We start from the raw sequence: 15,149 nt of genomic DNA on the forward strand, positions 1-15,149 counted from the left end.
GAGAAGGAAAATAAAGTTAAATATGAAGTCAAAGAAAGAAGGGGAAGGAAGGAGAGAGTGAGGAAGAAAAGGAGGAAGAAAGAAAGAGAGAAAAAAAAATAGAGACTAACCACATTCTCTCAATCATGTAGCTGTAAGGTTGACATTGGCATTTTTGGTATGAAAAAAAGCCAAGAACTCAGTAAAAACATACCTTATATATGTATAACCACAAAGGATCTGTGTTCAAAGTATAGAAAGAAATTCTACTAATCAACAACAAATCTAATATAAAAAAATCCAATATAAAAAAATCATCAAAGACATGAGCAAGCATTTCACAAACTGGAAAACACAAAAGGCCAATAAACAAACATATAAAGGATTATCAAATTCATTAGTAATCAGGGAAATGCAAAGTAAAACTGTAGGCAGATAGGGTCTGGGGTCCCTGGAAGAAAAGAATCAGATTTGTCTTCTCCTTTTTGACAAAAAAGAAGCCATTCTGGCTTGAGCCATTTAGAGATTTAAGCTTGGCTGCAGTGCTTGCCCTTGAGTAAGTCTCAGTAATTAATGATCTTACAGGAACAAAGGAATGAAAGAACAGAGAAAAGCAGTCAAACAATTACTGCAGTGAGAAAGCAGAGTCCTTGTTCCTCCTCAAGGGATAGTCATAATAATATACCCTTGAGTTGCAGGAACTAAGGACCCCCCAGGTGGGGGATGGAATGAGGATGACCTCCTGACTCCAGTCAACTAAGACTTGGACTCTGCTGACATTTGCCCCAATTCCATGCTGAATTCTCTTCTGCTCAAACCCCTTCATGAGTATGCCTGTACCCTTCACTTAAAACTTTCCCAATTTTGTTCTGGGACACACTGCTTTGGGAAAGAGCCTCCGTGTTCTCCTTACTTGCTGCAAGTAATAGTAAATCCTTCCTTCTCCTGATCTTTGGTTTGGTTGTGTCCATTGGCTCGACACCCACCAAGAGGCAAATCTAGTTTTCAGGTAACAGATTCATAGTGAAATCCTTTTTACCCTTGTAAGGGGCTTGTGCATGTGCACTGTCCTGGTTACCCTGGTGTTTCTGAAATACGAGGGAAGAAGGCAGGATATGACCTTTAAGAAAAGGACATAGCCTTTGAAGACATGACAAAAATTGGTTAGAAATAATGAGGCCCAAGATGGCAGAAAGTTTGGCTTCCAGTGGACCTGCCATCACTCCCTGCTGCCTTTCCAAGATCAGACCTTGAGCCTCATTACATGCTCACTGTAATATATTAGCATCTAAATGACACACCCACAGGCACCAAGATAGTCCCAGGCTGACTATGAAAGGCCAAAAAGTGGGCAGTGGCCCAAATCCTAGAAATCGCCTCTGCTTCTCCTGAAATAGTGGCATAATCCTCCTACTTCTTAGCCTATGAAATTGCCCAGCTCATAAAAACTCACCAGCCCATATTTTGGGGCTGTTCTCTCACCTTCTGAGATGGACAGCATTCTGCCTATGTAGTTTATACCTCTCTGCATAAATCTACTTCCTTTTTTTTTTTTTCTTTCTTTTTAGGGCTGCACCTGTGGCATGAGGAAGTTTCCAGGCTAGGGGTGGAATCAGAGCTACAGCTGCCGGCCTACACCACAGCCATAGCAATGTGGAATTTGAGCCACATCTGTGACCTACAACGCAGCTCATACCAACACGGGATCCTTAACCCACTGAGTGAGGCCATGGATTGAATCTGCAGCCTCGTGGATACTAGTTGGGTTGTTAACCCTCTGAACTGGGACAGGAACTCCCATAAATCTACATTTTATCCATCGCTTTGCCTGTCACTGATTTCCTTCCATACTGAGACATTGAAGAACCTAGACTTTAGTAAGTCCTGGGACTAGATGTGTGGTTTTTAATTAAAAGACAGTGCATTCAAGAACCAATCTAAGTCTTGGCAGGGTTTGAGTCCCAGACTGTGGGTTGGAGTCCTGATCTGAGTTGAGCAGTTTCAGCTTACTAGTCATTGGTGCCTGTGATATTGTGAAGAGCCCCTTCCAGCGCTTTGAACAGTAGGGATGCCTAAGATTCTTCCCGTGCTATACCTCATTGAAAATGAAAAGTCTCTGAAAAGGTTAAAAATGGAAAATAACATTCTTCAAGGACAGTCTCACTCACATCTTAAGATGAATGAGAGAGAAGATCCAGTGTTCCCTTATAGCTCATACTTGAGTTTTCCTTGAGATGAAGGCAGGAGAAGCGTTCCCCATGGTTTGGAACAAGAATTGTGGAGATGGCAAGAGATTTTTCTGTTGAACGTTGATTTTTTTTTTTTTTTTTTTTTTTTTTTTTTTTTTTTTAGGGCTGCACCAGGGGCATATGGAAGTTCTCAGGCTAGGGGTTGAATCAGAGCTTCAGCCGCCAGCCTACACCACAGCCACAGCCACTCGGGATCTGAGCCACATCTACCACCTACACCACAGCTCATGGCCATGCCAGATCCTTAACCCACTGAGTGAGGCCAGGGATGGAACCTGCATCCTCTTAGATATTAGTCAGCTTCATTTCTACTGAGCCACAACTGGAACTCCTGTTGAACATTGATTTTGTTGGGATGTTAAGAAGGGGTTAGGAAGTGAATAAAGCTTTTAAGTCCAGGGTAAAACAAACAAACAAACAAAAAAAACCACTTCCTATTGTTTTGGCCACTGAGAAGGAGAGTGCTCTAAGCCAGCCATAGAGGTCATCTCCTGGCCATTTCTCATCCTCATCTTCCCAGACGGACTGGGCAGGGTGAGTGGATGGGGGGAATGTAGCCTCTAGCAGCTTGAGCAAGGCCTGAACGTGTCCTGTTTTGCCCTCACAACCTCACTTCACAGAGTCCAAGTGAATTTTATGGAATGTATTGTCTCAGAAAGAATGTGAGGTATTTAAACAACGTAATTACCACAAATTAACAAAAGCTGTTCTAAACTCAATCACTTCTTTTTGTTCTCTCCACCAAGAGATTAATTAAGCAATGTCAGGACTATATTTAGCTTATCCACTAAGCTGGTTCCATACTCTAAATCATCTGTTGGGCTGCAGTTGTGCAGAATAAGAGGGGATTTTTTTTTTAATTTTTATTTTTTATTTATTTATTTATTTTGCTTTTTAGGGCGTTGCCTGTGGCATATGGAAAATCCCAGGCTAGGGGCTGAATTGGAGCTGCAGCTGCCTGCCTACACCACAGCCACAGCAATGCGGGATTGAGCCACATCTGCAACCTATACCACAGCTCATGGCAACACCAGATCCTTAACCCACTGAGAGAGGACAGGAATCAAACTTGCATCCTCATGGATCCTAGTTGGGTTCATTAACCGTTGAGCCATGAAAGGAACTCCGGATTTATTTTTTTAATTCAAATCTCTCTCTCTCTTTTTTTTTTTTTTGTCTTTTTGCCGTTTCTTGAGCTGCTCCCTCGGCATATGGAGGTTCCCAGGCTAGGGGTCGATTCAGAGCTGTAGCCGCCAGCCTACGCCAGAGCCACAGCAACGCTGGATCTGAGCCGCATCTGCAACCCATACCACAGCTCATGGCAACGCCAGATCCTTAACCCACTGAGCAAGGCCAGGGATCGAACCTACAACCTCATGGTTCCTAATCAGATTCGTTAACCACTGAGCCACGACGGGAACTCCTTAATTCAAATATCTTTAAAACTCTTCACTGGAGTTCTCCTGTGGTACAGCAGATTAAGGATCTGGTGTTGGCATGGCAGTGACTCGGGTTACTTCCGTGATGTGGGTTTTATCCCTGGCTTGGGAACATCTGTATGCCAGGGGTGCAGCCAAAAAAAAAAAAAAAAAAAACCTGCCTCTATTCTCCATCCATCTTTGGCTAGCAGTTGTTCTCAAATAATATCATGTATCAGAATCACTTGGAAGGCTAGTTATAGCACAAAAGGCTGTAGAGTTTCTGATTCAGCACAACTGGGGTGGGGCCTGAGAATCTGTGCTTTTAACAAAAGTTCCCTGGTGAGGCTGATTGTTGCTGGTCCAGGGCCACAATTTGGGAAGCACTGGCCCTTCTTTTCCTTAGTTAACACCAGCACTTGACCTGCTTAAGTTTCATTCTGGAGTGTTAAATTGTCTCTGCATCAAAATTACTTGAGTTGCAAAGTGCTAACAGTTTTAATAACTATTGAAGTTGCAAATAAATGAATAGGTTTCTAAAAGGTCATGCTTTAATCTGCAACTTTTGATCAGTTCTCACAGGAAGTAAGATCTCAGACCAATTTTTATAATGATTTTCTTAGCTGTGCAGTTGAGTTTTTTCTTCTAGAAAGTATTAATGGATTTTCACTTTCCAATAGTATTTCTGAGGCCAATTTAGCTATCATTGAACTGAAACAAAAAGCAGGCATCTGTGAACTTTGGGAATAAACCGATATAGAATTCAATGCTAATCCTAACAGCTGAAAGGTCTTTAATTCCATTAAGGGGTAGTGAGATGGGAAGGAAAGGCAGATAATACAGGATGAGTTACCAACCAATGGCATTTGTGGGCGACCGAAGCCTGAACCATAGGATGCACATCTAGGAGTTAACTGCCAGAGGAGTGAGGGATTTGGTATTTATATACCAATTCCCTTAAGCTCTTGGTGTAGGATTGTTCCATGGAGCATTGAGTCCACAGCACTTTAGCCTGCCATGTGGATGGAAAAGTAGGCTCCAAATTCAAGAGAACATTCTCATACAGGTGCAGGCAGTTGGAATTCAGCAGTTGAATAGCTAGTGAGCCATTTTAAGTGGGGGCTCCCAGGTGGAAATCCAGGACTGACCGATGTCAAAGCCATTGCTATCTTTCTTCTTCCCTTCCTTCCTCCTTTCCTTCTTCCTTCCCTCCCTCCCTCTCTTCCTCCCTTCCTTCCTATCCATTTCATAGGTTCTTTTTCATATATGTGCATGATCCAAATTTGGGAGGAAAATGAGTGGACGGCACATTCTGGGTACCAATTAAATAGCCAAGTCACACACCGTGGGAATGAAGCAGCCTTAGAAAGAACTGAGCCAAGAGGGGTTTCATGCAAGTACTTCTCTAGGTCTTTAATTTTTGACTCATTCTTATGCCTTTTTAACATGACAGACACCTAATCCCCTTCTGCTGCCTCTCCAGCCCAATTTTTTGTGGCTTAGGTGTACCTGCTCTTTGGCAGACAGCTGCAAAAGAAATTTCAAAGTCTAAGCATATGTTTGCTCACTTATTGTAAGCAACAGAGAAGGAATCTGAACTTTGGAAAAAGTCTATTAATAATTGACAAATAGCAGAATTGTCAGGATGTAGAAAGCAATACATTAAAAAAAAAAAAAATCCTGGCGTGTGCAATAACCCAGGAAAATGTTCACCCGGCTTGTCTGTATCAGTGATTATGAGCAACATGCTAAATCCATACTTCAGAAGTCTATATATGACTATTATAAGTCTGGGGCAAATGATCAGGAAACCTTGGCTGATAATATTGCAGCATTTTCCAGGTAAGAATATTTTTTTAAATCATGCTTTGAGATTACACACGGACATTCTACCAGAGCAAAGTCAGTTTCTGTGTTGATAGTGTGGAATTATTTGTCTAGATAATACGCTTATTAGAGAGGGGGAAATTCATGGGGCTGTGAGACATATTGAGCTTTAAACTTGTTTTAAAATAAAAATATCCCAAGCCTGGCAATCTTGGACAGCTGACAGAAAAAAAAAACTAACCCTAAGTTTCCTCACTTGAAATGACGTGGATGATTCATTTAACTGTGTATAAAAATAGTGATAGATTCTGACTGTTTTCTTTTTCTTTGAGGCTGACAGAGTGTATGTTTATGGTGGAGAAAGCCATTCGTATTAAATGCAAGATAGCCATCTTATCTGGTGGAACCAGATCGGATTGTTCTCTCAAATGTTCTCATCCTTCTGGCTTGCCATTATCATTCATTCTGATTACTATTGTCTAAACTTTCACTTGAGCTTTCAATTGGCCTAAAGAACATTAATCTTTCAGCTTTGCTGTTTCATCTCTAAAGTGCTTCATCTCTCTTCCCAAATTAGTTTTCCCTTGACTTTCATATTTCAAGATCCAACAGGGTGGATGTCATGGTTTATGGTTTCTGTTTGTAATAAAAACAAGAAACAAAATAACTCTAAAGGAGTGCTTTTCTCTCAAGGCAGTTAGGAAATGGTTTATTTGCTGGAGCAGGGGAAGAGGGCCTTCAATATACTATAGTCTTTGAAGCTCATTGATCTTTTCTTCCAGCCATTAGTAAAGCCAATGAATGTCATGAGTACTCATTGATGGTGATAAATTAAAGAAAAAAAAAGGCAGAAAGTATCCAAAGGAAAGAATCTACCTTCCTCCTTGATTTCTTCTTTAGCCCCTAGAGCAAAATCACTCAAAATCACTTTTCTACTTGTCAACTGGGAGAAATGAAATCATTCTACACAAGGTGGTTGCTGGCAAGTAGACTGATTCACCTGCAAATCAGTGTAGGAGCTTGAGAGTTGAAGTGGGGCCTCCCCTAAACTCCTTCAAGCCTTGACTTTGTCTTGGATTTTCTTTGCAACAAAAATGGCATTTTAAAAAAGCTAGGGGGAGCCATGGGAAGAGAAAAGTTGGCTGAGAGTGGAAGGGCTTAAAATTCTGCATGATCTTTTTTTCCAACCATTATGGAATTTTTTAGATCCTTTTGATATTTTCTGCTCTTGAGAGATGCTTGTTTTTGGACCTGTTTCAGCTGTTTGCCAGGTAGTGTGGTTTGCCTCTTAGTAGTCTCCTGAAAATGACACTTGAGCCCAAACAGGTAATTTTAACCAGGGACATTCCAGGCCTTTGACAATCTGATGGAGTTGGTATCTCTTAGCATGACTCAGGTCGAAATACTTAGGTGACCATCTACTCCATTAATACATGATCTTCCTCACCCTTAATGCCCTTCACCTCATGCTAGTTGATTAATTACCTTACACACTGAGAATCTCAATGGGCTAGACTCAGTACTGCATGCTGAGGATAAAGCAGTGAGTGACAGAAAGTTCTTATCCACAGGCATTTACATTCCAATGGAAGCACATTGACCTTTGGCCTCCATAATGGTAGTAGGTTGAATTGATGCAAAATGGACGTAAAACAATCAGCCCAGTGGGGGCCTCTAAGAGGGAGCAGAGGGGTGCAGCAGAGCAGACAGACCACTCTATCCTACCCCAGAAATTCTAGAAATCTTGTGAGACCTAAGTTCTGGTGACTTCCAAGCCCTGGACCAGAAAAGTACCTCCTGCTGGAGTTCCCACTGTGGCTCAGTGGGTTAAGGAGCCAACATTGTCTCTGTGAGGATGCAGGTTTGATCCCTGGCCTCGCTCAGGGGGTTAAGGATCCAGTATTGCTGTGAGCTGTGGTGTGGGTTGCAGATACAGCTTGGATCTGATGTTGCTGTGGCTGTGGCTTAGGCTCCAACTTGACTCCTGACTTGGGAACTTCTGTATTCTGAAGGTATGGCCATGAAAAGAAAAAAAAAAAAGTTCTTCTTGGGAGTTTTCCCAGCCCATTCAGCCTAAGGACAGATCTTAGGGGCAGGACACAACTGATGAGAATGAGTTTTGAATGCCACCTTTTCCGTGAACTTTGATCCTTGTCTTTTGTTCAGCTTTAAGTGAGGGAAAATGTCTTAATTTTCTCTGGGGGAGGGCAGATGATATTTTATTATCAAACAGCTGAGGAGTTTTTATGGCCTATACAAACATTGCCTATACCATCTCAAATCCTCTTTTGCTGGGTCACGCCTAACCCTGTATCAGCAAGTTGATCACAGGGAACTAAAAACAGAGGTGCTGTCGTGGTGGTAGCTCTGGTTGATAGGTTGAAGGCAATCAATCTGAAAGCTCTCATTCTGAGTCACATGAAATCTGCAAAGCAGCCAAACCTCAGCTCACCCATTGTGACACAAGGACAGGGTATTTTAAAGACATTTATGGAATGTACCCACCTCCCCATCCTACACGTACAAGAAGAGGTCAATCACAGTGACCCCTTTTATTTCTGCATGTGGTTCTGACAACCATATTTTAGAAGTCTGGTGACATTTACATGACCAAGCAGTGACTGGGATATGTTTCTCGGCAAGCTTGGGGCTTTGACACTATTGTGTCCACTCCCCAATATAAAAAAAAGGACAGAAAAAGTCAAAGAGACAGAACCACCCAGAAGAACAGAGTTTCCTCTTGCAAACATGACAAGAACAGAGAAAATGTCAGCTGGCGAAGTTTTGCGTGGACTGACCTGATTGGAGTTAATTTTCAAAAGAACAGTCCTTCGATTCTCTTACACATTAACTCAGGGTATCTTTCTAAACCATGGCCTGTACATATTTTGTGGCTTCTTGTGAAATTATCATTGGTGGAAAATAACTCTCCAATGTGGGTGTTCTAATAGTTCTCCAATTCAGGACTTCAAAGTTCTGTGATATTGGAACTTTTTCTCTTCTCATCCACGGTGTGTCACTTAGTGACACTGAAAACTGCATAGTTTTCTTTGAAACAAACAGATGATGAAAGAGAAACCATTCCCCCTCTTTCATATTTGAGAAGAAATACACCCTCACCAGTAGCATCATCAGTATTCTTTTCATAGGTGTAAGTGTCACAGAACCCTTCAGCTTGTTTGCGCAACAGGTGAGTAAGCTGCTCTTCTTCCTGCAGGAAGAAAAGCAGCTTAATTGTCACTTGTTTTTTTTGAAGAGTCACATGGCAGGAACTCATATTCCAGCTCTGCCTCCTCCTTCCTCCTCGCCTCTTCTTCCTCTACACAAATCCTTCCGCCTCTCAATTTTGGACCTCAAAGCTGTGGCTTCTTTATGCGGACAAGTGTTGACAAACCTACACGCGTGAACACACACACACACTATTTCTGAAGTGTCATGGAGGCATTCCAAAAATGGCTTGGCTATTTAAATATATTCCCCCCCACCCCCACTGTGTTTTTTTTCAGACTTCCATTCCTGCCTCCTTATTCCTTTAGTTGGGTTCTTTGGAGGTTAAATGTTTTAAAGTTCTCACGACATTGTAAATGAAGGGTAAATGATAAGATTACAAAAACTGTGGAATATTTTATATACATATATACACACTTTGTATATGTATATACATATATTGTTTTTGGCTTTTTTTTTAATGGTTTTTTTTTGGTTTTTTTTTTGTCTTTTTTTTTTGTTGTTGTTGTTGCTGTTGTTGCTATTTCTTGGGCCGCTCCCGCGGCATATGGAGGTTCCCAGGCTAGGGGTTGAATCGGAGCTTTAGCCACCGGCCTACGCCAGAGCCACAGCGACGCGGGATCCGAGCCGTGTCTGCAACCTACACCACAGCCCATGGCAACGCCGGATCGTTAACCCACTGAGCAAGGGCAGGGACCGAACCCGCCACCTCATGGTTCCTAGTCGGATTCGTTAACCACTGCGCCACGACGGGAACTCCGGCTTTTTGTTTTTTAAGGCTGCTCCCATGGCATATGGAAGTTCCCAGGCTTGGGGTCGAATTGGAGCTGCAGCTCCTAGCCTACACCACAGCCACAGCAACGGGATCGGAGCTGCATCTGTGACCTACACCACAGCTTACAGCAACATCCTGACCCACTGAATGAGGCCAGGGATCGAACCTGCATCCTCATGGATGCTAGTTGGCTTTGTTTCTGCTGAGCCACAATGGGAACTCTGCATATATTGTGTTTTTAATGCTCAGAGTAAATAATGAATATGGAGTAATTAAGATGCAATATGATCATTTCACGGGACGTAAAACATGACTTCAGTGTGCCGCGTTGCTAGGGTTCAGTAACGGCACATGGCTTTAAAGCTGGGGCATGTGGGATTGTCCCCCTTCATCAGAGTCCCTCCTCTGGGGACTGTGTGTATCACCTGATTTAGGACAAATTAAAATTGAGGCCCTTGTATGTGAGAAGGATCCCCACTTTTGCTCCACCTCCCTTAACTCAGTAAACCTTTAAAAATAGTTTACCATTCAATTGATTCAATTGTTTTGTCAGTCTTTGTATCCTTTTTCCAACGTGGAGGTCCCAGGAGAGCACAGTCCAAGGCCATAGTCTTCTACTATTTTATGTAAAATTGTGGGGAAGAAATCACTTACATTGGAGCTGGATGGGGATGGGAAGGGGTAGCTCTGGGAATTACCCAAGGTTAGTTGTAATTGCTCTTTAGAAAATATCAAAACTTGGAGGATGTTTTTAGAGAATGCACACTTCCCACTCCATTGATCTCATCTCATTTTATCTAGAAACTGCATTATGTGCATAAGATGAGGAGGGTCTATAAGTTCATATTCAGGACGGGAAATGCGTGTGGGGAAGTGAGAGAAACAATTATTAAACTGACTGCGCCACCTCGTGGACAAGTATAAAGCTGCTGCCTGGAGATATGGAAGGGTTGAGCCTTGATTTAAAAATGGGGGCTGAATATTTGAAAATGTTCCTTTTGAGACACACACATACACTCACACATACACACCCACATACACACCCACATACCCCTGATTCCTTGCAGCTCTGTATGTGATCTTTATAAAAGCTTTATTGTTTCCTCAGCTCTAACTAAATATTAATGCCTTCCAAGGCCAGGATGCCAATGGCTGCTATTAAATCTTTTTCTCCCATTCTAATAATACACTTAGAGACGATTGGTAGTGAAAACGCTCTTCAAGGCTTCTGCCTCTCCCTGTTCAAGGTGGAGATCAAAGAATCATGCTGTTAGGGTCAGTAGAGAAGAAAAGACTTCCAGCAGCAGAGCATGTAGTGTGACAGAAAATAATGACAATTATGATGTTCAAAGGAATTGCAGAGAAATCACAGTTAAACTTCTTTATTATGCTTTTCAGGGGCTGGATGTTTTCATTTTATTATGTGGGGAAGGGTTCTATTACCAACCCTTAGCTATTCCTCAAAGCAACATGAAGGCAGAATTTCTTCTTCCACTATAGGAAATAGGCTTCAATTAAGAATTGGGAGGTTCACCAACTAGCATCCATGAGGACGCAGGTTTGATCCCTGGCCTCGCTCAGTGGGTTAAGGATCAGGCATTGCCATGAGCTGTGGTGCAGGTCACAGACGCGGTTCGGATCTGGTGTTGCTGTGGCTGTGGTGTAGGCTGGCAGCTGTAACTCTGATTCGACCCCTCTCCTGGAAACCTCCGGTGTGGCCCTAAAAAGGCAAAAACAAACAAAACAAAACAAAACAAAACAAAACAAAAAGGATTGGGAGGTTCAACTTCTCTTGGTTACTCCCTTACTAAATCACACCTCACCATATTAATTAAAAATAATAATCTATCTAGATGCAGAGTTATACCTAGGTCATGAAAGTTGAGTGCTGGTTAGGAAAGGTGAAGGAATATGTGCATTTACTTGTTTATTGCCTTAGTGCTCATCAGAAATGGGGCTGTTTTTTCTTCAGTTTTAATGAGTTACTAATGAGGAGAAATTAATCCTGAATAAATAGGAAATATAAATTTAGCTAAGAGAAGAAGAACTCGTTTCCCAGTAAATTTTCCAAGTTTGAGTCTTGGTTTGTTAGTAACTTTCATGCCAAACAAAAGAATTGGAGAAAAAGCAATTTAAGTTAAAGTTCAGGGGTCAGAAATTCTTTAGGCCCAACACTCTAGTCTCTGCCAAATAGCAGTTTTGAGGAAAATGCTGAATTAAACTGAAAAAACTTTCCATATCATCATACTTCAAGGGATAAAGCATTCAGATCAAGGATTGTAAAGAAACCACATTATAACTTTAAAAGTAATTGCCTGAAGCTATTATCTGTCAGAAAAAAAAATGACGTAGACATAGGATGACTTCTTAAGCTCTAATCTAACCCCATGCCATTGAATACCACCTTCAAAATGCCTTGAAGGAAGTGAAATGAAAGCTATATTCACACAAAAATCTTTAAGTGGATCTTTATTGGCTTTATTTATAATCTTTCCAAATTGGGAGCATTTCTAATGTCTCTTATCTTGGGAATGAATAAACAAATGTTTATCCATGTGCTACCTTCTCACAATGGAATACTAGTCACCAAAGATACAGAAAAAAAATGTTATTATTATTTGAGGCTACACCTGTGGCACATGGAAGTTCCTGGGCCAGGGGTCGAATCAGACACAGCCACAACAACACTTGATCCGAGGCATATGTGTGAGCTATGCTGCAGCTTGCAGCAATGCCATATCCAGATCCTTAATCCACTGAGTGAGGCCTGGGATTGAACCCACATCCTCACAGACACTATGTCATGTACCTAACTTACTGGCTGAGCCACAATGGAAACTCCTTAAGAACAATCACTGATGCACACAGCAATATGGGTGAATCTCAAAAACCTTAGGCTAAGTGAAAGAAGCCAGACTCCAAAGGCTACATACTACAGTTGACCTTTGAACATGGGTTTGAACAGAGCAAGTGCACTTATCATAGATTTTTTTTTTCCCCCACTAAATATGTACTACATGATCTGGGGTTGCTTGAATCTGTAGATGGGAAACTGGAGATCTGGAAGGTCAGACTGTAAATTTATACCTGGATTTTTCAGAGCACAGAGGGCTTTCCCACACTGTTTAAGGGTCAACAATATATGACTCCAATTGTAGATGTTCTTGCAAAGTAAGAAAAGTAACACTATAGAAAAAAATAATAATTAGAGGTTGTTAAGGGATTGGTTGGAGGAGAGTATCACTAAAGAAGGAAATGGGGACCTTTTTCAGGATGGCTGAACTGTTCTAGATCTTAATTTTCTGGTGAGTCGACAGTAAGCTTTTCTCATAAAGAACTGTACACTCAAATGGGTGAATTCTAAGATGTGCTAATTATACTTTACTAAGAACAATGGTTTGAGAAACTCATTATTAATTTCATTGATGACTTTCCATCTTAACAAACATTAAAATAGCCCCATTTTCTTCATCTTTGTAGTGTGCTTGCTAGGGAAATTACAAGAATATTTTCTCTTTCCAACTCAGATGTAATGTCAACATTTTGGTTATACTTTTAAAATTCTAAAACCTCTTTTTTTTTTTTCTTTTGAAACAAACTCTAGGTGGAAGTTGTATCCACGGATGCTCCGGAATGTGGCTGAAGTAGACCTGTCAACTTCTGTTTTAGGGCAGAGAGTCAGCATGCCCATATGCGTTGGGGCTACTGCTATGCAGTGCATGGCACATGTGGATGGAGAGCTTGCAACCGTGAGAGGTAGGAAGAAGGTCCTTCCTCAGTGGAGTAGAAGCTGATTAACACTTAGTGACACCTTCTCTGTATGCATCAAGCAAACCCTGCCCCTGCCCTGGATGCTTTTATAGTCACAAAAGTTAAGCTTATTGACTGCCATCAACATATGTGTTCTTGCATGTCCTGCTTGTCCATCTTCTAACTATACGTTTCTAGCAAGACAGTTTTTCTTTTCTTTCTTTCTTTTTTTTCTTTCTTTCTTTTTTTTTTTTTTTTTTGCCATGCCTACTGCATGTGGAAGTTCCATGGATGGAACCCATGTCACAGCAGTCACTCATGCTGCTGCAGCGACAATGCCAGATTCTTAACACACTTTGCCACAAGGGAACTCATAGCAAGATACTCTTTGTGTCTCAGTTTTTATCACCTGTAAAATGGGGATAAAAATAGAACTTATGACCTACTTCCTTAGGTGACTGTGAGGATTAACTAAGGTCATGTGCATAAAGTGCTTACAGCAGTGCCTGGCAAAGAGTAGTGGCTCAATAACTTTTAGTTATGAGTATTAATATCAACATCTGAAAACATCAAATCTGAGAAATGGGCTCATCTGGGGTCGCACTGCTAGGCAGTAAAGAGATAGGGCTCAGGCTTGTGGCTACCTAATTTCAAAGCCCTTCCTACTTCCCCCATACTCACATGATTCTCATACTCAAAGAGCAAATGTGACTTGGTTGGTTGTATTTTCTGCCATGGTTTTGGACCAGGATTTTTATATGGATGAGTTGTATTCCTAATGGAGCATTTCCAGCCCTCTCGGGGGGAATGATGAGAAATTCAATTGTGATATACAGAAAATCTTTTTTTTTTTTTTTCCTGTTTTTAAGGCTGCACCACTGACATATGGAGGGAGTTTCCCAGGCTAGGGGCCAAATCTGAGCTACAGCTGCCAGCCTGTGCCACAGCCACAGCAACACCAAATCTGACCAATGTCTGTGACCTACACCACTGCTCACCACAACGCTGGATCCTTAACCCATTGAGCGAGGCCAGGGATGGAACCCACAACCTTATCGTTCCTAGTTGGATTTGTTTCTGATATGTCACGACGGGTAACCAGTAATTCTTGATTAGAGCCAATTTATTAACTTCCCAGCTCCCTAACAGCTAGGAACATTTGAAAGTGTATGTGCAGTGATCAATCTCCCACATTCTGCTTCAGAAATGCGTATGGGAGTTCCCCTTGTGGCTCAGTGGTAACAAACCTGACTAGTATCCATGAGAATGTGGATTTGATCCCTGGCCTTGCTCAGAGGGTTAAGGATCCATCGTTGCCATGAGCTGTGGTGTAGGTCACAGACATGGCTCAGATCTGGCATTGATGTGGCTGTGGCATATGCTGGCAGCTGTAGCTCTGATTCAGCCCCTAACCTGGGAACTTCCATGTCCTGAGGGTGTAGCCTTAAAAAGAAAAAAAATGTTAAAAAAAAGAGAAATGCATAGGAAAACTGGTCATGAATTCTACCTGATTTCTTTTGATGCTGAGCAAGGCAGGAACCTCAGACCCAAAGAACAGGAAGGAAATACTATTCTGAAATATTCCAGTTCTAAGAATTAAGGATCTTGTGGATTCCCTTCCCTCCTTGAAATGCCTTCCACAGAATACTGCCTGGAGCATTAGCATGAAACAATAAGGATGTATGGAGAGGCTGAGGTTGGAGCCTGGAGTCTCTTTAATTCTAGGACCACACACAGATAAAGTGGCTGCAGGGCCCCAGCTATTCATCTACAGTCATCCTGAAATATGGGGAGCGAGAAGGAAAAAGAAAGGGAAATGTTACCTGTTTATTTAAAGGTAGGATAAGAGGCCTTCCCAGGCATGTTGTAGACAATAACCAGTTAAAAAAAAAAAAAAAAAAGCAAACAAAATCAAAACACATG

The 15,149-nt window shown here is 41.7% G+C and overlaps 1 protein-coding gene across 1 annotated transcript in view; it reads left to right on the forward strand.

The window, feature by feature from the left end:
• The first annotated feature begins 5,351 nt into the window (after positions 1-5,351).
• Positions 5,352-15,149, forward strand: part of HAO1 (hydroxyacid oxidase 1) — a 56,838-nt gene continuing 47,040 nt past the window's right edge. Inside the window, exons 1-2 of the mRNA XM_047770370.1 lie at positions 5,352-5,488; positions 13,081-13,232. Coding sequence (XP_047626326.1) covers positions 5,352-5,488; positions 13,081-13,232 — 289 coding nt within the window. The remainder of the gene's footprint in view (positions 5,489-13,080; positions 13,233-15,149) is intronic.

Source organism: Phacochoerus africanus, chromosome 3 (assembly GCF_016906955.1).
Source record: "Phacochoerus africanus isolate WHEZ1 chromosome 3, ROS_Pafr_v1, whole genome shotgun sequence".
In the NCBI taxonomy this organism is placed as follows: domain Eukaryota; kingdom Metazoa; phylum Chordata; class Mammalia; order Artiodactyla; family Suidae; genus Phacochoerus; species Phacochoerus africanus.